The following is a 27,225-nucleotide window of genomic DNA, read 5'->3' as shown; positions in this document are numbered from 1 at the left end:
GCATTTGTTTCATGTTTTTTTTTTTTATTATTTCAGTGTCAGAAGAATTTTGTCCCCAACAAAGTGAAATAAGAGTGGCATATCTGCAGTCATGAATAAGCATTCGCTTTTGAAAGCAAGCACCATCTAGGTTGCAACATTCATAGAATGTTGGGTCGCTAGCTTCTCTTGTTGCTATGGAAACTGGTTCAATACGACAACATTTTTAGTTAGATATTTTAGTTTCTCATTAGGTATTACTTGAAGCGGTGCAAAGGCAGTTGAGTGTCAAAGACACCTTGTTTTCCAAGTCTATAGGCAAACACGTGCTTTGGGAGCGAGAAGAAAGGAGTCAAGAGCGTTTCTGTTGAAAATAAACACACAGTTTAATAACCTTTTTTGTCTTCTTGTTTGGGTTGAAGTGGAATAATGGCGGCCAGTGGGCAGGACTAACAAGCTGGCAAGAAGTTAAGAGGCGGAAGAAGTAGGAAGAAAATGGTGATAGATTTAAAAGAAAAAAAAAAAAAAACCTTCTAGTGAGACAGGACGGGCCAGAAGGTTCTAAAGGAGCTTTTGGAGTGCCAGGTTCCGCTAGAGGGAGGCAGGAAAAGAGGGGGGGGGGGGGATTCATGCGGCTGCTTATTTTACAGAAGATGAAGAAGAAGGAATGAACATTTGTGTGCATGAAGTCAGGAGGAGGAAGAGCGGAGGTCGGATAACGAAGGAGTCGAGTCGGTCGAAAATGTGTAGGACTAGTTCTCGCCCTCTCCGGCCTCCACCTCGTCACCCTGGTTTTCTGATGTCCACAGCTGAGGAAGACGCACACAGACACTCAGTCAGTCAGTCACTTCCTGGCTACAAGAGCTCACAGACATTTGAAAATTAAACCGCTCTTGACAACATTGTCATGGTTTTTAGATTTGAATCGAAATTATCGTTTTGATTGTTCAGCTTTTTAAAACTACTTTCCTACGGTTCTGTGGTTTTCTGTTTTGACTTTTTAAACCTTATTTGTACTTTTGTGAATTGTATTTTACATGACTTAAAAATCACCTGCAGTTCAAAAGAAATTGTCAGTTAGCAACATTTTATTCTTCAATTGCCATCTTCAGAAGAGACGAAATGTAACTGGAAGTGTCGGCGGCCGTAGTAATGAATTGTCTGTCTGTCGAGGCTCGTGGCGGGCGGTGTGCCAGTTTGGACTCACAGTCAGGTTGTCCCTTAGTAGCTGCATGATCAGCGTGCTGTCTTTGTACGATTCCTCATTCAAGCTGTCAAGCTCTGCGATGGCCTCATCAAAAGCCTGCCCGGGAAGGAAGCGGTTGAAGAAGTTTGGCACAGAGGTTGCGGCTGACATTGCTGTTGCGTTCCTTACCTGCTTGGCCAGAGAACAGGCGTGTTCCGGCGAGTTGAGGATCTCGTAGTAGAAGACGGAGAAGTTGAGGGCCAGGCCGAGTCGGATGGGATGTGTGGACTGCATTTTTTCCTGACTGATGTCAAACGCGTTCTGGTACGCTTGCTGGGAGTTGCTCACCGTTTCTTTAAAGAGAGACTTTGATCAATCAACAGCCATTGGTCATGCAAAACCAGCAGCCTTGCACAGTCTTGTGCATTCCTGTGATACAAGTGAGCTCACGTTGTGCCATCACTTTCCCATTTGAACAACGCAAGCAGACAGGCACGAGCCACCGCTCCCGTTCCTTTGATCAAATGAACGTTTGCTATCGTGGACATTTTGTGTCAACGGCGTTCCGGGTTGTGACGAGATGCCATCTTACTGGAGAACAATGACTTTTGACAGGACAAGGCACCATCTTCCTCCATCAAGATGCTGTCTTACTTACGGCAGGATGGCAGAAGGTGGACACCTCGCGACCATCCTGCCAGCGCCTCAGCAGCAAAGCTCACCCTTCTTGTCATCTTCGCTCGCCACCTCCGACAGGTATCTGAAGTAGTCTCCTTTCATTTTGAGGTAGAACACTTTGCTCTCTGCCGGTTCTGCGTTGGCGATGAGGAAATTGTCCAGAAGATTCTGGACGGAGAACAGTGTGCTCCTTTGAGATATTCATTTCTCTTTCGTTTTCATAGGAAAATATCAACAAGCGGAATAAGGGGAAACTCTCCAACTTGCTTTGCGAGTAATGCGGTCTATCACGACACGACGGAACGTACCAACACGTCGTTGCAGATCTCCTTGAGCTCGTGCTCAATCTTGACGCGGTAGTCGCGAGCCATCTGCTGCTTCTTCTCGTTGCCCTCGGTCTTCTGCTCGATGCTGGAGATGACGCGCCAGGACGAGCGGCGAGCTCCCACCTGCCGGCAGGAGCGCGAGGCCGCCGCCAAAGTCAAGAGCGCCGTGAAGACCGCGAGGACAGCCAGCGCAAATGAGGCGGGAGTCGTACCACGTTCTTGTAGGCCACGGACAGCAAGTTACGCTCCTCGTTGGTCAGATCCTTGTTCTGCTCCGTCACCTGCTTCATGGCACTCGCCATGTCGTCATAGCGCTCGGCCTGCTCGGCCAGCTTGGCTTTCTGCACCAGCTCGTTCTTGTCCATTTCGTGGCTGCGGACAACAACGTGGGCGTCACCGCACGGAGGTTGGTGAAAAGCGACTGACGACCCACTGAGGTACGCCTGCTCCAATGGGGAAGAGGCAGACATCTGTCCTGGCTACTCGATACAAGGTTGGAGGTGGAGGCCTTCACCCAATTTCAAACCACCTCAGGCTCAAAGGCTCTACCATCACTGAGAGCTGCTTTTTTTTTTTTTTTTAGACAATAAAATGATGTCCAAGACAATTATTCGACAATGAATTCTTAGGTTGACATTCATTTGGACATTTGATAGTTTAGAGAACTTGTTAAAATGGTCCAAAACCTGGAAATTTTAGCCTCTCCAAAAGAAAATACTGTCCAATTCCTGTCCTTTGTGGAAGCAGATGGATTGTGCAAACATTTGCTTTTACTTCGGGAAACAATCATCGACATTTCTGCCAATATTTTGACATGTCACAGCCCAAATCACTAGTTCTTGTCAGTCTTTAATTGAGGCTTCCATTATATGCGACCCCTATATCTTCCTTCATCCATGTGTGAATGGTTGGGCACACACCAACGAATTAAATCCCCAAAGCGCCTTTCGTCATCGTTCGGCAAACATCATTATCGAGCAATTACAATTAACGGCCTCAATTATGACATCGTTGAAAACAACGCCCCTCGCCCCCTTCTCATTAGCTATTAGCCAGCCGCTAACACGCGAGCAAGCGCACCGAGCGAGTTGTTGAGCCCGTTTATGGCTTCATTTCTCTCGACGCAGTCACAAAAGAGGCTTCAATTCGTCGCCTCTGGCCGTCAATTTGTCGCGGCCGGCGAGTGTTACCGCAGGATATGAATTTAATCGCGAGGCCTGCAAGCAGCTCCGCCCTCGTCGTCGTCGACTCCGCCGAACTCCCCTGTGGAATTTTAAGATGGAGGGTAGCCTAGCATGCTAGCCGGACGGCGAGACACGCGTTTAATCAAAAACATGGGCGGTATAAACACGTCCGCCGGGCCTGTCGAAATATCACATATGGCATGAAACACGCTTCAATCAAGCCAAATTCAATCCGCGAGTACAATGGCGAAGGAAGGGCGGTGCGTGTGTGTGTGTGTGTGTGTGTGTGTGTGTGTGTGTGTGTGGGGGGGGGGGGGGGGTTGTTAGCCCACGCCATGACGGAGCAGCGGGGGCTACGTGAGCGCTAGGCTGGGTAATCGGACGGATTTTCCACTACTCTGACTGAGCCTGCAGGTGGGAACATCCCACAAATGCCCACAAGAGGCTAAGATAAACCGCCGTTGCTGCCAAAGACGGGCCAGCGCGTTTAAGCTGTCAAAAAAAAAAAAAAGGCGACTCCCTCCCTGCACCGTGCCGTGCCGTGCCGCGCCGCGCGTCGACCGAAGACCGTCGCATCGGAAACAATACTGAGCAGGGTGGGATAAAAAGTAAACGTCGTCATACTCAGGTGTAGTCAAACCCTAGCACTGCTGGGTACTTTCTCCGTACGCGGCCCCAGCGGATCTCGGCCTAAATCCAAAACACAATGGGCACCTTTCGCCGCGGAGGAGGCAAAAACGAGCGCCGCTCGGAGCAAAGTGAGAAGCTTGCTGGCGGCGTGTGCCGAGTGCGTGCGAATGTAGTGAACTCACTTTTTTTCGGGTAGGAGAGTTGGCGATTTTCAATGACCGATGAGGTTTTATCGAGCCGTTCTCCTCTCGCTGAACGGGGATTCAGGGCAGTACCACTTCCGCCTGCGCTGACACTTCCGCTTCCTCTAAGCCACACCCCTCCCCTAGCCAGTATCCATGGCGACGCTACTCAGGGGTTTCCAGGCATCCCGGCAGGGGCTTTGACGTCAGAGCCGCCATGGCAACCACTGACGACTCCACTATGACGTATTCATTATTTTATTATTTGCGGAGTGGTTTTTATTCTTAGAAATTAATAAATGATTTACAATTTTTTCTTAGTTGATTTTTTTAAAATATTGCAATTAATTTGGGTTTGTGATATATATATATATTTTTGTTTTGTAAATAAAACAACAACTGTCAGGTAAATGACAGTTCAAAAAATGAATGAATGAATGAATGAATGAATGAATGAATGAATATTACTCAGTACTTTATTCTTTCAACATTTTGTCTTTCTCAAATTTGCAACTTTTGTCTTTGGGAAAAAGCAACTGTTTACGCCTTTTGTATGTATGTACGTATGTAAGTATTTGTGTGGTTTTCTTAAATAAATACAATATTTTTATAAACAACAACAACTTTTGGGAGGGGAAATCCACATTATCATTCTCCTAAGGTTACTAAGGTTTATTTTTTGTCTCTGGAACAGCATTAGAATGACAGTTGTGCTTATAGGTTTGCATAGCCCATGTTTCTGTAAACCTCTGAGCACAAGTAGTGGTGAGTGGCTATATATACACATTTTCATATCCAGTTGCAACTCTATATGTATTGCGCAATTTCAGCTTTAGATGGAAGTTCATCAGTGTTTGTGTTCTACATTGGAGGTTCTGCAGTACATAATGTGATGTTTGTCGTGCGCGTGTGTGTGTGTGTGCCTAGTCAAAAGAGGAAACTAGTCAAGCCAGTCGAGTATCATTGCCCAGTCAAACATGAGATTGGATAGGACCAGCCCCTACCAACACGCCAACACCAAAGCGAGAGCTGACATTGAGGCCTTAAGATATGTAGACGCCATCCTCCAGCTCCTTCGCCATGTCCATCAGCGTGAACGTGAGGAAGGTGTCCAACCTTCCGGGAGGATCCCTGCGAAGAGTGGAGCTCTCCTTCAGAGGTGAGTTGTCTGCTTGGTAAAAAAAGGACATCGAACAACACCCCGAAATGTCTTGGATGCGTGAGGGAGCCACTGCTCCACCTGGCTAGTTCTTTTTTCCTCCTCTCCTTCTCACCAATCCTTCCAACCTAGGGGAACTTTCCCCCGTCAGCTTCTTTGTTCTTGAATGGAGCAACGCAAACATGCCGAAGCAGCATTTAACAATTCTGCTGCACAAATATGAAATTACATCCCAAGTTGCCAACAGATACAAAAGCATTTTTCCATTGTTCTCCAAAATCATCTTCTTCCACTTTGCTTATTTTTATTTCTTTGCATTGCTTTGAAATGACATTGAAATGCTTTTAATTGTTGCACATTTATTTCGGTGAAGCATATTGTCTGAAAATGCCTCAACTTGAAAAAAAATGGAACGTTGTGACAGTTTTAAGATAACTACTTTCAAAGAAACATTTTTTCTATGGAAATGAAATATAGAACTGTAGTAGTCAGACTAGAAATGATCCATTCTTTGTTTGAAAACAACATACAACCAGATTGTAAGATTGAATCTAAGATTTTGAGACATTTCTCTCCAATTATATTGAACTTGTTTAATCATTTAATCCTATGACTTTTTTTTTGTCAAAAATACACTACTTTAATGCAAGATCATGATTTTTAAAGAGTTTTTTTTTCATTAGAAAATGTTTCCTTAAAATCCGTCTCTTAGGAAAAAAAAGTTTCTAAAAACATCCAATTTTATTCTTGCGTTTTTTTCTTGCACTATTAGGACCTAATTCTTCCGATGCGATTTGAGCTGTTGCTATGGTAACGTGTTTTGTTTTCCACCCGCCAGGATTCACCCAGAAGAGCCGAGTGATGCACAGTGATGGTGTGGCTGTCTTCAATGAAGTTGGTCTTTTTTTCTTTGACAATTTGGTTTTGTCAACAAAACAAACAGTATAACAATATCACATTAAATGTCCTAAAATTAACCTTGAATGACGATCATTTACATTTGTGAGATCACTCACATACAACACAGTCCAAAGGTGTGACCTTGACTCCTCCCTTGTGTGTGTGTGTGTTTGTTTGTGCGTGTGCTTCCGTGGATGCAGCTTTTCCACTGGCCTCACTATGGAAAAGTCATCCGACATGAAGTGTTGACTATCAGAGTTTACAACTTCAGTAAAGTCTTTTCCAATAGGTAACACACACACACACATCCATGGTGTGATCTATATGTGCTTATGTACTAAGTAACAATGAATCAACAATATACTAACCGACCAACAATTAACAACAACTCACAACAATTAATGGTATATGTGTGGATGTGCTTGTCCATCCATCCATCCATCCATCCATCCATCCATCCATCCATCCATCCATCCATCCATCCATCCATCCATCCATCCATCCATCCATCCATCCATCCATCCATCCATCCATCCATATTTGTGTGTGCGCATGTGTGTTTAGACTGCTGGGCAAGCTGGTTGTGGGCCTCCAGCACATTGTTACATCAGGGAGGCTGTTGCTACAGGAACCACTCACAGATGGCAACCATCTCCTGACTGATGTAAGTCTGCAATCCGTACATGCACGTTTGTGTGTGCGTGTGGTAATCATGTTGCTGGAGTAGATCTATGTGGAGGTGGACGTGCACTACAATCCTGTGGAGGGCGCCGCAGGAGCCTGGGAGGGACAAGATTTCATCAGTGTGGGCGCCCAAGTTGGGTAAGTTAGCTATTAGCTTTAGTTAGTTAGTTAATTAGTTCATTCATTTGAATTGTGTGTGTGCGCATGACTCAGATTGCCGCTGGGCTTGGACAATGAAGCCTTTGAGGATGAAGAGAGGTGAGAGCAACTTCACCTCACCTGACACTGGCACGATAGCACGTGCAGCAATGCGGTCCACCCTACAGAGCGGGCCCTCGGATGTTGAGTCGTCCGGAGAGGGAGCTGGAGAGGGAGGCTTGGCATCTGGGACGCAAGCTCATCGTGGCCCAGGGCGGCCTGGATGATGAGGACCACCTATATGACTACGACGACTATGACGAGGACGAGCTGCTGGAGACGGAGGCGTGCGACATCATCTTCACTCCCTTGATGAGGTCGGCTTCGCTATTCTCATTTTGGATTTGTGTGTAGAATGGTTTGACGCACAGGTTGAGTCTTTCTTTGCTGCCATTTAATGGAAAACATTTGAATGGCTATGAGCAAAGATACAAATCTTTGTACTTTGTGTGTGTGTGTGTAGTCGTTCCAGGCCACTGTCAAGACATGTCGCCGCAGCCACACCAAAACCTCAAAGCTTCCAGGTAAGAATGCCGCAAACAACAAAAATGACTTCCCTATCACGGGTCCAGCTTTGAACTTTTGGCCCACTCCAAGAGCAGTCGCTCAAAAACTGCAGAAACCTTTGAGCAACTTTTGTCATTTAGCAAGGCTAAAGGAAAACTCTAGTCTACTATGCATTACCAAATGTCCGGCAGTTGACCAAATTTAATTGGCCACTGAGGTCATTGGTTAGCTGATGACTTTGTTTGTTCGTTGGCCAGCCAGCCGCTTTGTGCCTTGGTTTGTTTGCTAGTTGAACAGTTGTTAGTCGTTTGCTGCTTCTTTTTTGTCAGTCAGTCATTAGTTGCTAGATAGGTTGTTAGTTGATCAAGTTGTAATTTGGTTAGGTAGTTATTTCATTAGATTTTTTTTTGTGAATTTGTTGGTCAAGTTTATTTGTATAGCCCTAAATCACAAGCAGTCTCAAAGGGCTTCACATAGACAATCAATTGACAATTATTCTCAAAGCATCCCCTGATCTTGGGCTCCCAAAAGGGCAAGGAAAAACTCAAAAACCCCTACCAGGGGAAAAATGAGAAACAGTTGGTTGATTGGTTAGTTATTTGAATCACTAGTTAGTTAGTTAGTTAGTTAGTTAGTTAGTTAGTTAGTTAGTTAGTTGGTTAGCTGAAGATTCATATTTAGTAGTTGGTTGTTAAATCATTGTTTTGGGGGGGGCGGCGTCTGAAGCAGTGAACGTGTCCGATTGGGTGCTTGCAGGTGAACGTCAACATCCTGGAAGCTCAGAAACTGGCGGGCGTTAACATCAACCCAGTCGTGGTGATCCGGGTGGGGCAGCAGAAGAAACACACGGCCACGCAAAAGTCCACCAACTTTCCCTTTTACAACGAGGTACGCAAAGTCAACCGAGCAGACACAACTATCAAACACGGCAGAGGGCAGTCAAGCACATTTGAAGTCCAAATTAAAGATTAGAACATCTTTTGCCAGTAGAGGACTGACTGGCATCAAACATGTTGTCAGACAGTCGGGCCCAATAAACACCATGCTTTCCAGAGGAGGTGCAAACATCTCGTGCTCCAATAAAAGCCAACGTGATGGACTAACTTGAACCCCTGTTGCAGAACTTTCAGTTTGAGTTCCACGAGACTCCACAGGTTCTCTTTGACAAGGTCATCGAGATCAAGGTTATTCCCATCGCCGTGGCACGCCGCTTGTTTCCATGGCAATAGGCTGCCGAAACTCCTCCATCTTTGCAGGTATACCACCGCCGCACGCTGGCCTTCCTCATGAGCCATGTGGGAACCTTTAAGATGGACATCGCCACCGTCTTCCAGCAGCCAGGTACCAGCCAGGTACCATTCAACCACTCCGGTGCCCCCTTCCGTCCCTGATGACGGCCCAACTCCTTGCTTGGCAGAGCACCGCTTCGACCAGAAATGGGCCCCGCTCAGCGACCCGGCCGACACCCGATCGGGGGTCAGGGGCTACGTGAAGGCCACCCTCAGCGTCCTGATGAAGGGTGAGGCTCTGAGCGCCCCGAGCCTGCCGCCTGACACGGCCAACACCAACCGGGACATTGACAAGTAAGTTCACTATTGCCGAACGTGCTTTTTGTCGGGGGATTCAACCCAATCAGAAGGGTGACATGAAGCAAGTCAAGACAGATGAGTCCACGCTGGGCTGGCTCATTTGGATCATTTCCACGGGACTCCCAAAATGTACCACCCTGAATGGAGGCAGGGCTTTTTCCGTGGCGCTACAAAGGCCATGTGTTTGCGATAGGAATCTGATGCTTCCTCGCGGGATTCCTTCCGAGCGCCCGTGGGCTCGATTTCGCCTGCGGGTCTACATGGCGGAGGGTCTGCCCACCATGGACGCCGGCTTGATGGCCCAAATGTCCAAAGTCACGGAGCGAAGGGTCTTCATTGACCCTTACGTCCAAGTCACCTTTGCTGGACAACAGGTACACCAAAACCAGACAGGCTATTCAAGTCTACAAGCTCGGGTTCAAAGCAGAGTGCTCGGTCCCTCTTAGGGGGAGACATCTGTTGCTCGTGCCACAAGCTCTCCGCTTTGGAACGAAGAGATCTCCTTTATGGAGCAGTTTCCTCCTCTAGCCCAGCGGATCAGAGTCCAGGTCCTTGACGACGCCAAGTTAGGGGATGTTGCTCTGGCCACGCACTTTCTGGACCTGCGGCAGATTTCAGACCCCACAAGGAATGGTACTCGCTCAAAACTGCTCTGTTGCCAGCTTTGTGCTCATTAAGAAGCCTTCAGTGTGTAATGGTGTCCGTCCACAGGTTTCAAACCCACCTTTGGACCGTGCTGGGTCAATCTTTACGGTTCTTCTCGGAACTCCATCCTCGGAGATGTCCACCAGGTAAGCGTCTCGACGGATGCTTCTCTTGGCTCTCAAGTGCCCGAGGACAGACCCGGGGCGGGCCGAAGCTAATCCAGACAACTATCTTCTCCAGGCTTTGAACCAGGGCCTCAGAGAGGGAATCTTCTACCGCGGACGAATCCTTTTAGCGCTCTGTGTAGAGATTTACTCGTCGCCATCTACTGTCTCCCCCGACTCCAGCTCGCCTCTATCGGCGATGGTACTTGAATCTGCCGGATCCGTTCTGCTCAATCTGCTCTGACTTGGCCCTGTGCGATTCTGTTGAAGGTCAAAGGAACGCTGGGCCGGTTGGGACTGAGGAAGACACAAGGCAGCAAGGAGGAGAAGAGCGAGGAAGGTGAGGAATGAATGAATGAATGAATGAATGAATGAATGAAGGAAGGAAGGAAGGAAGGAAGGAAGGAAGGCGATGCGCTTCCGCATTTGAGTCCAAGTAAAAGTGATTTCTGTCATTTCATTGCATCACCCAAAAGGTTGAGGGAAAAAGCGGCATCGTTTGTTGGTTCCACAAAAATAAACAGCTTTATTGGTTATACAAAAAAATACCATTCCTGTGAGGTTGACATTTCTTCTTGTCGCATGATGCCTTTTCTCTTAAAAAAGGATTTATCAATATGACTTGCTCTCTGAAATGTTCGACTTGATAAGATTCAGGTGGAATCTTTCTTTTGTTCCAAATCAGAAAACTGCAGATTGCATTTTATTCCAATAACATTCTAACTTTCTGACCTCCAAAAGAAGCGTGACTTTATCTTCATGTGCGAGCACAACACTGTTTTTGTTCAATCCCCATTTATGGCATCTTTCTTAAACAATTATTATCTTAACAATGATTACAATCTATTTTCTCATCGGATCACTTTTTGCTTTCCGGGCTCTGATTGGACAAAGGTAAGATCCTTCAAAGTGCCAACAACACTCAAAATTGTTGCTTTTTTTTGGGGGGGGGCACATAGATTCCAGCCGATTGAGCGACGAGTCCGGCGAGGCAGGAGTGGAAGTGCCAGAGGCGGTGACTGTGGCTGTAGAGGAGATTCACCCACTCCCTGAGGTCAGTGCCCAAAAAAAACAAAAAAAACCTTCCATCTTCTATTTGCCCAACGAAATACATTCAAGCAATTCTTATCATCGAGGACTGAGGACAGAGCTTTGAGGTACACCAAGGCACAACGATGCTACAGGTTCATTTTGAACAGATTTTGTGTGTGTGTGTGCGTGTAGGGTTTCCTAGGGGGGAAAGAAGACTTTCTACTCTTTGCATCTTTGTTTGAGGTCACCATGATGGATCCATCGGTAGGCGGAAGGCCCGTGATCTTTGAACTTTCCATAGGTAAAAAGAACACCTGACACAACAAGCAGCAGTAAGAAGGACAACCCAAACCGTCAATGGTGGCATTGCCGGCAGGAAATTGGGGTAAGGCCATAAAAGGCAGACCATCCGGGAAAAGCCAGAGTCAGGAAGAGGTGCGAGCAAGCCACCGAGAGCTGAGCCAAAGCCAGGAGGACGCCGGTGAGGAGGCGCAAGGGCTGCTGGAGTCCGAGGAGGAGCCGTACAGCGAGGTGGTGCTGAGTCCCCAACACGACAACAGATCTGTGTCCAAACCCCTCAGGCCGCAGCCCACCGAGTACAACGGGTAAAAGGACCTTGGTTATGCTTCCAAAGAGTGTGGACAGGAGGGGCTGTCTCGCTCTCTTGGCCTTGGCCTCGCACGGCCCGTGTCTGACTGGCGTGCCACCCACCGCCTCAGGTCCTTCCAGTGCATCCCGCTGCAGGCCCCCTGGGAGAAACACAAGCCGTGTTTGTTTGTCTGGAGTCAGTTTGAAGACCACAGCTTTCGTCTGTACCAAAGCAACTGGCTTAGAAAGATGGCGGACAGGCTGGTGAGGTGGCACCGCTGGAGCTGGCCGGTAGGTTTACACTCACATCCTGGGAGTAACTATCTGGGGCGGACGGCTTCAGGAGATCGGTCTGGACCAGGTGGAGCTTCTCGGGCGGACGGCTGGCAGCGGCATCAAGGAGCGCCTAGTGCATGTACTGCTGGAGCTGGTTACGTCCTGCAAGTCAGCCACCGCTCGCATGTAGCAACCTGAATCCAAAAGCCTCCCTTTTCAAACATTTTTCTTCTCAATTGTTAAACACAGGCAGTTCCGACTCTTCTCAGATCGGCGTGCTCAATTTCGTCCCAACAATCTGGATGCATACAGGAAAGACTTCATCAGGAAAAATTTGGTAAGGCTATCGTATTTTTCACGTACCCGGGTCGGAAATCTGTGTGAAGCGCTTGAAGCCACGTGCGTCGGCTCAAATGAAAACCTTTTCCTGACTAGCCACGATGCCACTGGTATCCAAACGCCTGGATGACGAACCCTTGTCTATGCACGGCTCATATCCTTGATGTCCAGGTTCTGCTGGCCAGGCGGGCCACGAGGATCAGGCACAGCATAACCAGGCGGAGGCTCAAACAGCAAGTGGCGGATCTCAAAAAACTCCTGAGCAAACTTCGACAGCTGGCCGAAGAGGTACCACACAATGTCACGTCCACGGCGTTCTCGGTCTGGACTTAGCGCTGCCGACGTGAGCTCTGACACCGTCTGACCCGCGAGCAGCCCCAGAACACCATCCCCGATGTCTTCTTGTGGTTGCTGAGTGGAAGCAAACGTTTGGCCTACATCAGGATACCGGCTTGCTCCGTCATCTTCTCATTGGTGGAGGAACAGAGGGGGCGGGACTGTGGTCGGCTCACCACCCTCTACATGAAGGTCTGTCACTCAAATCAAGAGTCTGCCCTGGAAATATAGCATAGCCTAGTTGCCTGTGAGGGGTTTCAACCTGAATGCGGACAGCACGGGAGCGTGAAGAAGCAATTTTGGGCTCGGTCGACTCTTGATAGAAATGTCTACTGAATCCTGTGCAGCTCAGTGAAACTGGCTCCAGAGTTCTCAAAACATTCTGCGATTCTGTGACTCGTAGTCTCCAGGAGGTTCCACCAGTGAGATTTTTGCCAAGCTCGAGGCATACCTGTGGCTGGGCCAAGCCAAGTACAGCAAGGAGGCCATTACCTCGCTCCCGGACGAGTTCCTGCCCATTTACGAGGGGTCGCAGGAGGACCAGGAGGGCGGGGCGGCACTGGTCACCACGGGAACCAGGAGGATGCCCGTCAAACTGCTCTGCCAGGGTGAGTTCCTTGCTGTTTTTGCTTGGCCGACGCAAAGTCCATCCATCCATTTTCTGTATCACGTGTCATCACGGGGGTCGCGGGCGTGCTGGAGGCTATGCCGGCAGTCATTGGGCCAATGGCAGGGCACGCAGAGACAAACTACCATACGCACTTACACGCCAATTTGGAGTGCATGTTTTTGGGATGTGGGAGGAGAAAACCCACACGGGCACAGGGAGGACATGCAAACCTCACAGGGAGGGCTGGAGGTGGAATCGAACCCGTACCCTCTTAACTGTGAGGCGGACGTGCTACCCAGTGCCGCACCACGCCGCCCGTCAACGCAAAGTCTCCTCAATAATAGTGAAGTTTGGAAATGACCTACAGATATTTTTTTTTTAATTACAGCCAAAAATAGAACAAAAAATGAATGTCCCACCTTTTATTGAAAGTTTATGGAATTTTGTTTTTTGGAGCAGACAGCCGCTATTTCCAGCTGCGATGTCACCTCTACCAAGCGCGTGGCTTGATGGCGGCCAACGACAACGGGCTTTCGGATCCCTTCGCCAAGGTGCTCTTCTCCACGCAATGTCAGATGACCAAGGTGAGTTTTTGTGTCATTGTTGAGTCATGTATGACAAATGATCTTTGATTGTTGCTCAAAAGTGCAACACAAAGTGTCCACTCGTGCACCTCAGGTGTCGTCCAACACGCTGTCCCCGGCGTGGTGCGAGTCTTTGCTGTTTGAGCGCGTTTTGCTGGAGGGCACGATGGAGGACCTGGGTCACGACCCTCCTCTGGTCATCATCCACATCTTGGACTACAATGCCGTGGTAACGCCGGGAACTGGAGTGGTGACAGAAGGGAGGTTGTAATGCGCCACTCTGGAAAATGCGCTCAGGGTGGCCACAAACTTCTGGGCCGAGCCTTCGCCGAGCCCGAGTTGAAACCGGCAGAGGCGCTCTACCGGAAGCCCCGTCTGCGCTTCTTTGACATAAGCATGGGGAGGGCGCCGGCCGGAGAGCTTCTCGCCGCCTTCGAGCTCATCGAGCTGGACTACTCGTCTTTCGGCGAGGTAAAACTGCCGCCGTTTGTTGTTGATCCCAAACTTTGGAGAGTTTCCTCGTTGCCCCTGGCTGGCGCTTTCTATGCCGAACAGCCCGTGCTATACTGGAGTGGATAGTTTGCTCGAATATCTCCTCTGTGGCTGGAGTGAGGCAATCTCTGCTGCGGTAGCCATGTCATAAGATTGTTGGAAGGTAAACAAGAAGAGCGTCAAGCTTAAGCTGCGCGTCTTGATGTCGGGCAGCCGTCCCTCCCTGGCAGTGTGGACCCTCGGGAGCTGACCTACCGGCCGGAGCGGCGCTGCTACGACATCCCGGAGGGCGTCAGGCCGCTCCTCAGGAGCTTCAAAATCGAGGTGCTCACAATGGACAAGAAAATGGATGTTGGAGGCGCCCAGTTGAGAGGCCAGTCAATATGTTTGCAGGTGCTTTTCTGGGGCTTGCGCGAGCTGAAGCGTGTGCAGCTCTTTGAGGTACAGCACCCCCTGGTGAAGTTGGAATGCGCCGGACAGCAGCTGGAGTCCCAGGAGCTCGAGAGCTACAACACCCACGCCAACTTCAGGGAGCCCGTGCGCTTCCTCCACCTGGTCAGTTGACGCGTTTTGGGCAGCCCCCCCCGAAATTTGGCTGACATCTCGTCTTCGGCTTCCCGTCAGAAGCTGCCGAAGCAGGCCTACCTCCACCCTCCTCTGATGCTGTCTGTGGTGGAGCGCAGAGCGTTCGGACGGCAGGTCCTGATTGGGACCCATGTGGTCCGATGCCTCTCTGACTTTGCTGCACCTGGGCTCTGGGATGAGCCGGATGAGGAAGAGGATGAGCCGAAACCCAAAGGTAGCTAAAGCGCTAATCGGGCAAGATGAGTGGCATGCATGGAGGGGGGGTGCGGCAAATTAGTCATCAAATTAGAATTTGCAGGCTCGGTTCAAATCACACCATGTCACCGGGACCGGTGGTAAGGTATCCATCCGTAACCGTGAGTCCACTTACAAAGTCAAAGCACGTAAGACACAAAATCAAACCTGATGCTCTTTGGAACCGTCCTGCGAGACGTGACATCTAACCTGATGTTCTTTGGAACCGCCCTGCAAATCCTCTCGTTTGTCCAGAGAAGAAGACAGCCCCGCTGATGGCAAAGACCAGCGCACTGAAGTCACTGAAGAAGTTCAAGCTGGGCAACCTGTCAATCAAAGAGTCGGCCATTCCCAATGCCGCCATCAAGCTAATCAACGTGAAGCGTTCGGCCGGCTGAGCAATATTTCTTTCTTTTCTTCTGTCACTTACCCGGGCCGTGTCGGTCTCCGCGCAGGCTCCTCTCAAGAAGCTGCTGAAGGCCGAGGATGAGGATCTAGAGGAGGACGTGCTGGAAAACCAGGAGCTGGACTGGTGGTCCAAGTACTACGCCTCCCTGGAAGAGCTGGACAGACAGGTGGTCTATTCAGTCACATAACTGTGCCACTTCACCACAGCAAAGATGGCATCCTAAAGGTACATGGACATTGAATGGCATGTCAACGTGTTTGTTGCAGGCTGCTGAGGAGCTGATGAAGAAGGAGGAGGAGGAGGAACAAGATCAAGGAACAGGTGTGCTCACCTTTCATTTTTATTGACAAAGCGTCATTTGCGACGCATGATTCTCAAGTCAACAATTGTGCCGGTTAGAGAGAAAGGCAGAAGAAGCGGCGGTGCGGGTGGAGCCTCTCAAGCGCAAGAAGATAGCCACGCTGAAGGTTCCCCCTCGACACTCTTTCACATCAGCTCGCCCGTGTCCAAGGTCAATGACGTCTGTTGTCGTGCGTTCAGTTGTACGCTGGCGACTTGGAGGCGGAGTTCAGTCAGTTCCAGGATTGGCTGCAGACCTTCCCACTCCTCAAAGGCCGAGCCATCGGCGAGGACGCCGACGAGGACCGGGACGAGCGTCTGATGGGAAAGTACAAGGTGCTCTGCTCTGCTCTGCTCTGGCGCCGTCCGTTGTGTGTTTGGAATTTGCCTCAGCCGCTTTCTTGGCTCAGGGTTCCTTCTTGGTCTATTCGATCGATTCGGATGAGGAAGACGACCAGGTCGAGTGTCGCATCGGCAAAGGGATCCCCCAAAACACGGCGCTCAAGGTGCTGGTCCGCGTCTACATTGTCAAGGTGACAAAATGCTTAAGCCACCCACTGCCCGGCCGGCCGCTGGGTGTGAACTCTCCTCCTCCTCCTGGTTGCAGGGCAGCAATCTGGCTCCAGCCGACCCCAACGGCAAAGCCGACCCGTACCTGCTGCTCTCCGTTGGCAAGCAGAGTCGAGACACCAGGGAGCGCTACATCCCCAAACAACTCAACCCCGTCTTTGGAGAGTGAGTGAGTGAGTGAGTGAGTGAGTGAGTGAGTGAGTGAGTGAGTGAGTGAGGGAGGGAGGGAGGGAGGGAATGAGTGAGGGAGGGAGAGAGGGAGAGAGGGAGAGAGGGAGGAGCGTTTTACTCTTGACTGCAGATGGTTTTCATCAGGCACCGACCGCTCTGCTCTTGTCCATTTTTTCCGTCTGTGTGTCCGTGTCAGGGTCTTTGAAGTGACAGCGTGCTTCCCTCTGGAGACGGAGCTGCTGGTGAGGGTGATGGACCATGACAGGTTGGGCACGGACGACGTGATCGGGGAGACCCGGGTGGACCTGGAGAACCGATTCTACAGCCGCCACCGCGCCACTTGCGGCCTGTCCCTCAACTACGACACGTGAGTTTGGTTGGCCGTCAGCGGGCTCAGGCGGCACCAGCCCGCCTGAGCCACCCGCTCGGCTCATCTTGTGCTGATACATTGTCTCCAAAAGCCAAAGTTTGCCCTGTTGCTTTGCAGCAGCAGCTGTTCTGTTACCATTCTTTAAGGTCCAACCAGAATAGTTTGGAAATTCCAGCTCAAGAGGCAGTTTCACGTCGCACCATGAAATTTGTGTCACGCCGGGAAAGCCACAGGACCTCTGCCATTTGGCTTTGAAGCCATTTTAGCGAGACTCGTTTCATCTATTGGAGTTGACTTTTTCCTGAAATCACAAAGTGATCATTTGCGCCGTGTGTCTGCAGCGAGGGTTACAACGCGTGGCGAGATGCCAAGAAGCCCTCCGTCATCCTTTCCGAGCTCTGCAAAAATAACGGCATCCCACCCCCGGAATATAGACCCACGGAGGTCAAAGTCCTCAACAAGATCTTCAAGATCCCAACTGATGCCGTCCCCGAAGGCAAGAGTGCATAGCCGACTCAGCTTTTGACTTGGAAATAATTTGACCTTGCATTGACTAATGTCAGCCGTCTTTGAGAGGTGTTCATTTTTCCATTCAGGGTTGGGGGGGGGAAGACGGATCTTCATACTGCTTACATTTTTACAAGCACTCGACTCTTGAGCAATTACTGATCTCAACGCTCAGTAACCGATACCGCTTTTGATACGCCAAGTTTTGAATGTCAAATAGCTGTCAGAAGCTTTCGTTATTTCTGTCAAACGGCAAAACAGTCATGGAGAATTCGAGTTCCAAATAAAAGTCAATGATCTCACAGATTTGCTGAAGAAGACGGCACGTTTGGCCGAGGAAGAGGCAGCGTTGGAGGAGCACGCGGCCGTCAGCGTGCTGCGACGTTGGGACCAGATGAGCGAGTTTGTCCCAGGAGCGGTGGCGCTGGTCCCCGAGCACGTGGAAATCCGCTCGCTCGTCAAGCACGACAAGCCTGGACTTTCGCAGGTAGACCTGACGACCGACCGCTCGGCACGCCGTGGCTTCTTTGACGCGTGCGTGCGTGCTCGTGCAGGGCTACCTCCACATGTGGGTGGACATGTTCCCCACGGACGTTCCCGCCCCACCACCCGTGGACATCAAGCCCCGACTGCCCTTTCAGTATGTCCAGCCCGAGTTTAATTTTGTATGAAAGGGATTCCGCTGCCCGAGTGTGTGATTTTCAGGTATGAGCTGCGTGTGATCATTTGGAACACGGATGATGTCTTCCTGGACGACATCAACCCGTTCACCGGCGAAGCCTCATCTGACATCTACGTCAAAGGGTTGGCGTCGCCAAACCGGCCTCGCCAAACCGACCTCGCCAAGCCGGCCGGCTGCCGATTGACTTTTTTTTTCGTTTTCACAACATGCAGTTGGATTCGAGGCCTGGAAGGCGACAAGCAGGAGACGGACGTCCACTTCAACTCGCTGAGCGGGGAGGGGAACTTCAACTGGAGATTTGTCTTCCGCTTTGACTACCTGCCCACCGAGGTCATCCGGGACACTTACCCCTCTGGCACCTTTTGTTGTTGTCAATGAATGTCCAACTGGCATTCGTCCTCATGCAAAACAATCTCAGAACTTGGAGTGCGCTTGCGGGTGAGTCTTCCTCCTCATCTCATCATGTTGTTTGTTGCGCGTGCGCCCTAGAAAGAGGTGGTGTTCAAGCGCAAGGAGTCCTTCTTCTCTCTGGAGGACTCGGAGTTTCGCCAGCCGGCCGTCCTCACACTTCAGATTTGGGACTACGACCACATCTCGGCCAACGACTTCCTCGGTGAGACCGGCGCGTCGACGGCCGGAGGAAAGAAAGAAAGAAAGAAAGAAAGAAAGAAAGAAAGAAAGAAAGAAAGAAAGAAAGAAAGATGTGCTTGTTTGTTGAAGGCTCATTGGAGCTGCGCCTGGATGACATGGTGCGTGGCGCCAAGTCGTCCGAAAAGTGCACGGTGCAGATGGCCAAGGAGCGCGCCGGCCCGCGGGCCTCCATCTTCCGCAGCAAGAAGTTGAAGGGCTGGTGGCCCCTCACCTGCCGCCAGACGCCCGACGGCCTGCAGTTCCGCCAGAAGAAGAAGAAGAAAGACGTCAAGACAGACCACGTCTGCTTCACTGACATTGATGGAAACGTCCACATGCTCATGGTGGCCCCAATGCCAGCCCCGTCCCAAAACTGAATGCAGGACAAAAAAAAAAAAAACACTCAAATGGCGTTGTCCCTCACTATTCACGGGGTGACTGACCTGGCTGGCCCACAGATTGCAAAATTCTGCATACAATTAATGCCCACTGGAAAGTGACTGCATTCCTTTTTGGAAGAAAGCTCCACATGACAAAATGTAGAAAAAGTCACACGCTGCAAAGACTTTCTTGATCAACTGAAATTGTGTGTTGGTGTGTGTGTGTTTGCAGGGAAAGGTGGAGGCAGAACTACAGTTGGTAACATTGGAGCATGCTGAGGCTAATCCTGTCGGACGAGGCCGCAAGGAACCAGAACCTCTGGACAAACCAAAGTGAGACCAACGCTCACACACATACACAAAGCTTGTATGTAAAAAGTTGTTGAAAAAAAACAAAGCAATCTTTTTAACGGTCCGTCATGGTTGCAGCCGTCCGACCGTCAGCTTCACGTGGTTCCTCAACCCCATCAAGACCTTTGTCTTCCTCATCTGGAGGAAGTTCAAGAAGTTTATCGTGGCCTTGATGTTTCTGGCTGTGGTGGCGCTCTTCCTGGGCCTGCTGGTGTACACGCTGCCGCAACAAATCACGCAGCTCCTCGTGACGGGATAAACGGCGGCGGCGGCGCTAGAGTCATGTTTGACGTTTTGGCCAAGTGCAAGAAGCCAAACCCAAGTCAACCTTTTGCAAGTGCTGTTGGCACACCGCGCTTGGCGCATGCTTGGCGCTCGTCACGCATTCGTTCCATGTTAGTTAAACACGTGCTCACTCACCGGGCAGAGCCCCAACTTTTTGGACCAAGTAGAATGTGAGGCGGGTGACCCCAGAAATCAAAGTCTGCTTTATTGTCAATTTCTTCACATCAAGACACCCAAAGAGATCGAAATTACATTTCCCACCATCCCACGGTGACTAGACCAGTTATCTATGAAATACAGTCCCTGCTTTTTACAGAAGCCAGCCATCCATCGATTAAGGGAGACTAATCTACTAAAGCTCTCATCAGAGCCTCTCCCGGGCAGGCAGGGGGCCGGAGACAAATACTCGATGCCGACTCATCTTTCTGGCCAGATCACAAGTCCTCGCTATGTTTCTCTTTGTGATTGCCTCATCCTAACATCATTGGCGCCGACGTGTATCACTAGATCATGTTGGAACTACGCTGTTGACTAGCTCCCTAAGATTAGCTTCTATGTCGGGTGCTCTGCCCCCAGGACAGGAATACACATTACCGTGGCTGGATTTTTAAGCGGGGTAATGGAGTCACCTATGACCAAGGTGCGAGGGCCAGTAGACCGAGATGACGGCTATGCGTCTTACCTGGCTCATCGCGATTAGCAAGCCGCTTGGGGCTAATGCTAACGGGGCCGGCGGGCTGACTACAGTCCGCGACTGTGTCCGCCATGGCCATCTACTGTTATGGCACTATTCTGCTCTAACTGGCGGACACGTCCCTCTAGCAGGGACAACAGAAGGGTGCAGTTGGTGCACGAAGCAGTACAAAGCTCTTGTTCCGCAGCCATACTACAACTTTTGGTGAACAGTTTGCAACCTTGAAGGAACCCCGACAAATATTTTGCTAGCTTGCCCAACAGTGGAAAGGTTTGCAGTACTGTTCAAAACCTAAGCCTTAACCTCTTTTAGGGATGGAAAATAAAACTCCAAGTTTTTGTATTTGTCTTTTTTTTTTAGGTTTTATTTTCTCATTCTTGTTCAGTCCAAGGCGGCTCGGTGGGGCACTGGGTAGCACGTCCTTATTTGTAAATATACGTCTCAGCTCTTCCTTTCCACATAACCCATAGAAAGAAATTAGGAAAAAAAATAAAAGCAGAAAAAAATACGTTGTAACAATTTAGGCAGCATGCTAAATACTGTATTAAAAAAAACATCACTGCACGTTGCTCAATTTCCTTCATTGTCGTTTGCAAACAAAAATTAGCACGCAGGCACACGATTGAGCGACCGACCACACAATTGACCACGGAAGAAAGAAAGACTTTTACATTCACAGTACGCGTCAAGACCAACAGGTGGCGTTGACTTTTGGGACAATCAAAACAGCGACGAATGAGGGAGAACCCGCGAACGCAAGATAACCATCATCGTTCATGCTCGTATAGCAAAATGTATTCAATTTGGGCTTTTCCCCTCGAAATTTGCAAAGTGCTTGTCACCACTGGTGTACAATTTCTGAGGAAAAATTATTCTAATGAAGTAGGAATGTACAAGACTAAGCACCACAAAAACGGGAACACTGGATGTCAGCAATTCACTTTGAACAAAAAGATGACTTACCAGTAAAGCCACAAGATGGCTGCCATTTCCTTAAGGCAAAGTGCTCAGTTAAAGAGATTAAAAAAAAAAAAAAGTGGGGAGGTATCCTTATTTTCTTCGCTAATACCACGCACGCGCGCACACACACACACACACACACACACACACAAACACACGCACGTTGTGTGGTCATTCCCCATCTCAGAGCAAAGTCTTTTGTGTTTACAGCACATTCCACAGTATTGTGGAATAAGGCACAAAACGGACAAGGAGAATTTGGTTGGGCCGCTTGGGTTTTGTTTGTTCCGCGTCCAGGACGGCCAGTGTCCGTTTGGTTTACGCGTGCAGTCGGATCTTTCCCTCCTCGGCCAGCCGCCGGATGACTTGCGTCTCAAAGTCGGCGCTGTGCACGCCCGTCTTGCGAAAGGCGCCGGCGTAGCGATTCTCCTCCCAGTAGTGGTGCCAGTTGCCCTGCTTGTCGGCCCCGTAACCAAACACCGACACCTGCGCAGGGGGTGTGGAAAGGCATGACCAAAAGAAGGACAGGACAAGAAGCAGGCAAAAAGAAAGGCAGCGGTGTGGTTGTCACGGTGACCTGGTCGCAGGTATGCAGCGCGTAGACTATGGCCAGCAAGCCGGTGGACGGGTAGCGGCCGTGACGCTCCGTCCAGCGCTCGTGGACGTACTTTAAGAAGGCCGGGCTGACCACCAACACCTGCGCAGACAGACACGTGCGCCGTTGGCATGTAGCGCACACTTGACACCTCTGCCACACTTACCTTGTCTTTATCAGCTTCCACACGTTCTTTCACCCGCGTGTACGTCCTGAGTGCACCAAAACAGGAAAACATTTGCTTTGAAACAAATGCTACTTTGATGTTTGGCAAAACATTCGCAGTCTTGATTTTTTTTCTTAGAAACAAACGTTAGCTTCGTTGACCACTAAAATTCTGTTCGCGGAAAATTGCACAATAAAAAAAACAAATCAGTTTGTTCCTCTTGTACCAGACATTAGGTTGATTGAAAATTTTTCTATGTCAAATCTGGCTATGGGGCGCTTTCCAAAAGGTCTATTTGCCGAAGACGGTCGACGACCGTTGAATGTGTTTGAAGGCCTTTGATGTTTGTGAAAGGCTGAGCGACTACATTTTGATGTGGCCGGTGGAGAGGGCACTGGTTAGCCATTCCATATCTCGGAGCTTGAAGGGCAGCAAAATGAGGTGGACGCCGCGCTCCACATCCACGGCGCTCTCTGGGTACACAAAGTGAAGCGTGGTGCGATTCCCCACGTCCTTTTCGAAGCCCCGCGTCACTGCCTTGTTCATCCTGGGCATCAAACATTCAATTGTTCTCACATGGGCAATATCAAGTTGACATTTGACTTGACAACCCTCCGTACAGCCGCTGTCGTCGCAATTGTCAGGACGCTACGAAAAGAGCCAGTGCGGAAAAGGTACCGGATGACAGAGGCGTGGGAGTCGATGAGTTTCCCGTGCACCGACTTCTGCAGGTTGCCCGAATTTCCCACCACGGCGCAGGTGCGGCAACGCCACGGCCGTGGCGCAAAGTCCACGGGAGGCGGCGAGATGATCTGGAACATGTCCGACATCACTTCCCGCAGCGTGCCATCGTTGCCCGAACGCTGGAGACTCTGCCAAGGGAAAGCGCTCGCATGACTTTCCAGGCCGAGTTTGTCCGTGTCCTGTTTAAGGCACTGCAAATGCTGGTTCAATTTGAAAAACATGCATGTTCGCTCTGTTGAAATTGACCTTTTCCCAAAAATGGAACCTTCGTCTTGAAATGCTAGTTTTTCTGGAAGACTCCACTGTCTTGTTTGAAGCTTTGCAGATTGTCATTGATTGCCAGAACAAATAAAACAAATTTGATGTTGACAAAAAAACCATGCGAGTGGAGTTTGTGTGCGTTTGGCGGGCGGGCGAGCGAAGTGTGCTCACCAGCCACCAGTCGAGCGCGTCCGGGTCCAAGCGTTCGTTCGCATGGCGGAGGACGGGCTGCTGTCCAGCATCATAGCGAAGGCGGAACCAGTCGGAGGCGCTCGCGTCCGACACGCACGACTCGGGACAAGCGCAGGGCCTGGGAGGAACGGGCCGTTCAAACCACCACAAATGTTGGGGACGCACCCGTCCGTCCGTCCGTCCGTCCGTCCATTACCTGGTCTCCTGGCCGGCATCGCTCTTCGCCGAGCGCTTCTCAGGTGCGGCGGTGACGACTGCTTTGTGTGTGTCGCTGACGTCAGCGGGAGGCGCTACAAAACCACGCAAAAAAAAAAAAAAGTCACGCTTCAAATGGGGCTTGAGGCTTTCAAATGACAAGGTTAGTTAAAAGCTTTCTAAAAGAAATTCCTTCCACAAGCACAAATAATTGCAGGTCACATGCGATATCATCTCACCTGTTTCCTGAGCGCTGGCGTCTCGTGTGGGCGTGGTAAAAGACAGCGACAAGAAAGGTCTACTCTGGATGCTGTGGCTGGCGAGCATGAGGAGGAGTACGGCGGCAATGGCCACCACCGCGCACAGCTTCCTCTTCAACAACATGGCCAGAGGTGCGAGGGGGGCCGCAGCCCTGCTAGCACTTTGGCAGAGCACATCCGCACCTCCGGCGAGCTCGGGCTCGCCTCGCCTTTATCTCCACCGAGGCTTCCTGTCCCGACCCTTCCTGCTGGGGCGCACGGGGGAAAATTCAGTCCGGTGTGGTGCAAATGGGCCATGAGAAAAAGTGAAGCCCTTGTTTGTTTAGCTTGCAACTCAAACTTCTTTCCTTCCTGGCGCTATCATGTGTGGCAGTCTTCCTGCAGTTCTCTCTCCCTCTTTTCTAAAACTTTCTCTCATTTCGGTGTTATGGCGTGGTGTTATGGTGTTATTTTCTATTCAACCTGAAAGCCCGGTTCGGGTGCGTGTGGTTCCATACTTGCCTGTGGAGGTGAGGAAGCCCTATTGTGGCCGTCCGTCCGTCCTTCCGTCAACTTATCTATCTAAACTTCGTGTGTCTTTTGGGCCATGGCTGCTTCAGATAATTTTTTCTTGTTTGTAGGGTGATGCACAATAGACATGGAACCCACAATGCTGGATAAAAAGGCTGAATCATTTCTAAACAATTCTAGGAAGTGCTCGCATATTCCGATTTCAGGACATTTTATCTTGATGGCCTGTTGGCCCTCCCCTCGGTGTGAGATATCTCTGTTATTTTGGGGTCTGCCCTGCATGGGACGCAAGTCCTCTGTCTCACTGACCTGTTCTAGAATCAAGTGTGGAAATGGGCAACGGCGTCCCAATGGGGAAGCAACTCTCTCGTTGGCAAACTTTACATTCAAAATACGCTATGTATGCAGCCGACGCTTCCACACGGGTGAGTTTAGTCTCGTTCTTGAGCAAGGTCAGCAGTCGAGTCAAGTTTATTTGTATAGCTCTAACTCACAAAGGGCTTCACATAGACAAACAATTGACAATTATTCTCAAAGTATCCCCTGATCTTGAGCTCCCAAAAGGGTAAGGAAAAACTACCAGGGGGAAAAATGAGAAACCTTGAGAAGGGACCACAGATGGAAGGATCCCCCTTTCAGGATCACCAGGCTGCAATGGATGCAGAGAGGGCACACAAAATATGTAATATGAAAATCAATGAAAAAGTGGATGTCCAAGTCAAAGGGAAGAGCTGCCTGAGGTGCCCTCCATTGTACTCGACTTGAGCCTCGTCGGCCTAAAACAATTAGACACCTTTTTTTAGGTTTACAGCTACCAATCTGCTTTAAAAAAAAAAAAAAAAAAGATTTTTTGGGCTGTCCTAAATCGTTCAGACAATAAACTTCCCCTATGATGCTAAAACAGATATATCAACTTTCTCCCAGCAACATGTGACAACATGGCAACCGTTTCACAAGGTGCTTTTTAAAACGTTCTCGCTCAACATTCCAATTATTTCGCTAAATGAATTATAACTCATGGGGGGGGGGGGGGGATGCCGCCAAGGTTTAACAACACTCCCAACAATCATTTGGCCCAAGTGCTCGGCGTAAACTGTGGCAGTATTTTGCATCGTTACATAAGCGTGTCCATTTCTGAGGATTCAACAAAAGGTCAAGAGCCGAGGAAAGAATTCAAAGGACATTTTTTTGCATTTGGCTCAACCCGTCCATTGTACAATCGGGAGGCAGCAAGGCAAATCCCGTTTCAAACAAAACACGACTGTGTCATTGGTGAACTACTAAACAGGAACTAACACAACTTGCTTACATCAAGCACGAGAAAGTCAAGACAGGAAGCAGAATCGCGTGGTTCCTCCTCCCACCGAGAGCCAAAAGTGAGGCCCTTAAGACACTTTTGATGTTGCCATTTTCAAGTCCTTCACTTTTGCAGTATCAAGTCACTATGCACGACCAGACACACACGTGCAACAGCCGTTTCCAGTCTACACGCTCTTCCCGACATCCCCTCCCTTTTTTCTTGTAAAAGCTTTTTTTTGAAGTGGGTGGAATTAAAGGCTCCACCACCCCCTCTTTTTTCCAGTCGGAACACTGTCCCTCGGGATAAAAGCTGCCATATGCATTACAGAAAGTACAAGGCACCTCTTAAACAGCCAGCAAAAGCAACAGATCGTATTCATGATGAGTCAGCAAGTGCTAATGTTGATTGAAACTGGAGTGTCTGACATACTTTTGTTTCTAACAGACTTTTTCTACACTAGATACCATCTCAATTGTATACCTTATGAGAGGGTGGTTTGTATTATGTACTGTCAAATGTACAAACTTCAATGTGACCAAGTTGCAATTTTGATGACTTCATAGAATGATGTTTAAATGCATTGTTCCAATAACGTTATGACTTAAAATAATGTAATAAAAACTCAGCAAAGGTGAATGTTATAACTCCAAGAAGATTAGGACAGTCTTACTGCAAATTTCAAAAAATGCGCACATTCTGACTCACTCCAACTCAAAAATCATTATTATTGTCTATATTGTAGATGTCACAACATAGCACTCATTTTGTCTGACCTCAACTCACCAATTACTCCAAGATAGCATCAAAGTCATAATTTTATTGCAACAATGCATAGGTGGTTTTTTTCATCATAGTTTTCCCCTTAAAGTATGAAGGTGGGTACAAACGTAATGTTCGAGACTGACAGCTTATGCTAGTTTTTGTTTCACATATTCATAATTGCAGTGGAGTGGAGTGACCAGGCCTGCACGTTCATAGCGAAAATTCATTGACGCCCATTCTAAATGCATTGGGGGGGTGACACACCAAAATGCTGGAAAAGATAAGTTGCAAATCCGTTCCCGCAAAAAAAATTAAAAATGTTTAAAAGAAAATAAATATCTTGGCCAATAAATGAGTGCCGGAGTACCGAACCCCAAGTTTGAGTCCACTCTTTGGTCACCTCTGGAGGTTGGATCGTGAAGCCGAGGAATGCCATCACAGTTTTGGTCAACAAAAATTGTTCAGAAGCGAAAAAAACGATTCTCTTGCAGACAGGAATCACCATCCTCACCTCATTTCTTCTTTCGTGTAGCGGACCGACTCGGCCGGACGACATCAAAGTAACCGCTACATTAGCATAAAAAGTTGCCCAAAGTTTGCAGGGATCCACGATCTAGTTTGTTCGACGCGACACTCACCCACTTACGCACACAAAGGCGGCCCAAATTCATCTCGGACCACAAAACAAGATATCGGCATCTAATCGTCGAGAGAAAACATAAAAGAAGACAAACTCACGTGAAGATTTGCCACCGGATGGCCGTCTGTCTTCGTCTATGATGCTTGGGAAAAGATGGGGGGGGGG

At 49.3% G+C, this 27,225-nt stretch overlaps 3 protein-coding genes across 6 annotated transcripts; 1 reads left to right on the top strand and 2 right to left on the bottom strand.

Moving 5' to 3' along the window:
• Window positions 1-340: 340 nt before the first annotated feature.
• Window positions 341-4,333, bottom strand: ywhaba (tyrosine 3-monooxygenase/tryptophan 5-monooxygenase activation protein, beta polypeptide a). The gene is made up of 7 exons (XM_085923477.1): window positions 4,166-4,333; window positions 2,382-2,541; window positions 2,152-2,292; window positions 1,888-2,011; window positions 1,355-1,518; window positions 1,187-1,282; window positions 341-788 (listed from the first exon to the last, which is right to left on the bottom strand). Exons 2-7 carry the CDS (start codon window positions 2,532-2,534, stop codon window positions 732-734), a joined length of 735 nt encoding a protein of 244 aa, XP_085779603.1. The 5' UTR covers window positions 2,535-2,541; window positions 4,166-4,333; the 3' UTR covers window positions 341-731.
• On the top strand, window positions 3,676-21,031 carry fer1l4 (fer-1 like family member 4). The gene is made up of 50 exons (XM_085923478.1): window positions 3,676-3,767; window positions 5,093-5,324; window positions 6,163-6,218; window positions 6,425-6,513; window positions 6,789-6,888; window positions 6,952-7,046; window positions 7,122-7,166; window positions 7,235-7,423; window positions 7,570-7,630; window positions 8,370-8,501; window positions 8,735-8,797; window positions 8,870-8,954; window positions 9,031-9,196; window positions 9,396-9,576; window positions 9,649-9,835; window positions 9,914-9,993; window positions 10,088-10,213; window positions 10,282-10,361; window positions 10,972-11,065; window positions 11,236-11,344; window positions 11,420-11,648; window positions 11,763-11,895; window positions 11,975-12,075; window positions 12,157-12,244; window positions 12,418-12,534; window positions 12,622-12,774; window positions 12,986-13,190; window positions 13,652-13,776; window positions 13,871-14,005; window positions 14,074-14,247; window positions 14,482-14,592; window positions 14,662-14,823; window positions 14,893-15,067; window positions 15,343-15,464; window positions 15,543-15,662; window positions 15,763-15,817; window positions 15,896-15,963; window positions 16,037-16,171; window positions 16,246-16,368; window positions 16,443-16,570; window positions 16,773-16,943; window positions 17,288-17,442; window positions 17,759-17,940; window positions 18,008-18,093; window positions 18,159-18,257; window positions 18,348-18,465; window positions 18,625-18,748; window positions 18,856-19,109; window positions 19,378-19,478; window positions 19,575-21,031. Exons 2-50 carry the CDS (start codon window positions 5,246-5,248, stop codon window positions 19,753-19,755), a joined length of 6,147 nt encoding a protein of 2,048 aa, XP_085779604.1. The 5' UTR covers window positions 3,676-3,767; window positions 5,093-5,245; the 3' UTR covers window positions 19,756-21,031.
• Window positions 20,810-27,225, bottom strand: st3gal8 (ST3 beta-galactoside alpha-2,3-sialyltransferase 8). Of its 4 annotated transcripts, none has more exons than XM_085923471.1 (10): window positions 27,059-27,141; window positions 26,932-26,987; window positions 23,828-24,096; window positions 23,590-23,683; window positions 23,373-23,511; window positions 22,875-23,068; window positions 22,564-22,743; window positions 22,197-22,242; window positions 22,013-22,132; window positions 20,810-21,921 (listed from the first exon to the last, which is right to left on the bottom strand). In XM_085923471.1, exons 3-10 carry the CDS (start codon window positions 23,970-23,972, stop codon window positions 21,754-21,756), a joined length of 1,086 nt encoding a protein of 361 aa, XP_085779597.1. In that variant the 5' UTR covers window positions 23,973-24,096; window positions 26,932-26,987; window positions 27,059-27,141; the 3' UTR covers window positions 20,810-21,753. The 4 variants fall into 4 exon arrangements, with proteins under 4 accessions (XP_085779597.1, XP_085779598.1, XP_085779596.1 ...); XM_085923472.1 differs by having other exon boundaries at window positions 23,828-24,093; window positions 27,059-27,137; XM_085923470.1 differs by lacking the exons at window positions 26,932-26,987; window positions 27,059-27,141 and adding an exon at window positions 27,159-27,225 and having other exon boundaries at window positions 23,828-24,093.

The sequence above is a fragment of the Syngnathus leptorhynchus genome, chromosome 11, assembly GCF_054491065.1.
Source record: "Syngnathus leptorhynchus isolate UIUO chromosome 11, UIUO_Slep, whole genome shotgun sequence".
Classification (NCBI taxonomy): domain Eukaryota; kingdom Metazoa; phylum Chordata; class Actinopteri; order Syngnathiformes; family Syngnathidae; genus Syngnathus; species Syngnathus leptorhynchus.
Note: the sequence above shows the minus strand (reverse complement) of the source record. Positions and strands in the feature narration are given on the sequence as shown.

Excerpts from the sequence above, each read along its gene's own strand:
- ywhaba (XM_085923477.1), bottom strand. The coding sequence starts at position 2,534 with ATGGACAAGAACGAGCTGGTGCAGAAAGCCAAGCTGGCCGAGCAGGCC. Across the intron at positions 1,519-1,887 it reads GAGCGAAGATGACAAGAAGG|AAACGGTGAGCAACTCCCAG; the intron begins GTGAGCTTTGCT and ends CTCTCTTTAAAG. Across the intron at positions 1,283-1,354 it reads CCTGTTCTCTGGCCAAGCAG|GCTTTTGATGAGGCCATCGC; the intron begins GTAAGGAACGCA and ends CTTCCCGGGCAG.
- fer1l4 (XM_085923478.1), top strand. The coding sequence starts at position 5,246 with ATGTCCATCAGCGTGAACGTGAGGAAGGTGTCCAACCTTCCGGGAGGA. Across the intron at positions 11,345-11,419 it reads GATCTTTGAACTTTCCATAG|GAAATTGGGGTAAGGCCATA; the intron begins GTAAAAAGAACA and ends CATTGCCGGCAG. Across the intron at positions 12,775-12,985 it reads TCACCACCCTCTACATGAAG|TCTCCAGGAGGTTCCACCAG; the intron begins GTCTGTCACTCA and ends TGTGACTCGTAG.
- st3gal8 (XM_085923470.1), bottom strand. The coding sequence starts at position 23,972 with ATGTTGTTGAAGAGGAAGCTGTGCGCGGTGGTGGCCATTGCCGCCGTA. Across the intron at positions 23,069-23,372 it reads ACGCGCTCGACTGGTGGCTG|AGTCTCCAGCGTTCGGGCAA; the intron begins GTGAGCACACTT and ends TTCCCTTGGCAG. Across the intron at positions 22,133-22,196 it reads TGGAAGCTGATAAAGACAAG|GTGTTGGTGGTCAGCCCGGC; the intron begins GTAAGTGTGGCA and ends CTGTCTGCGCAG.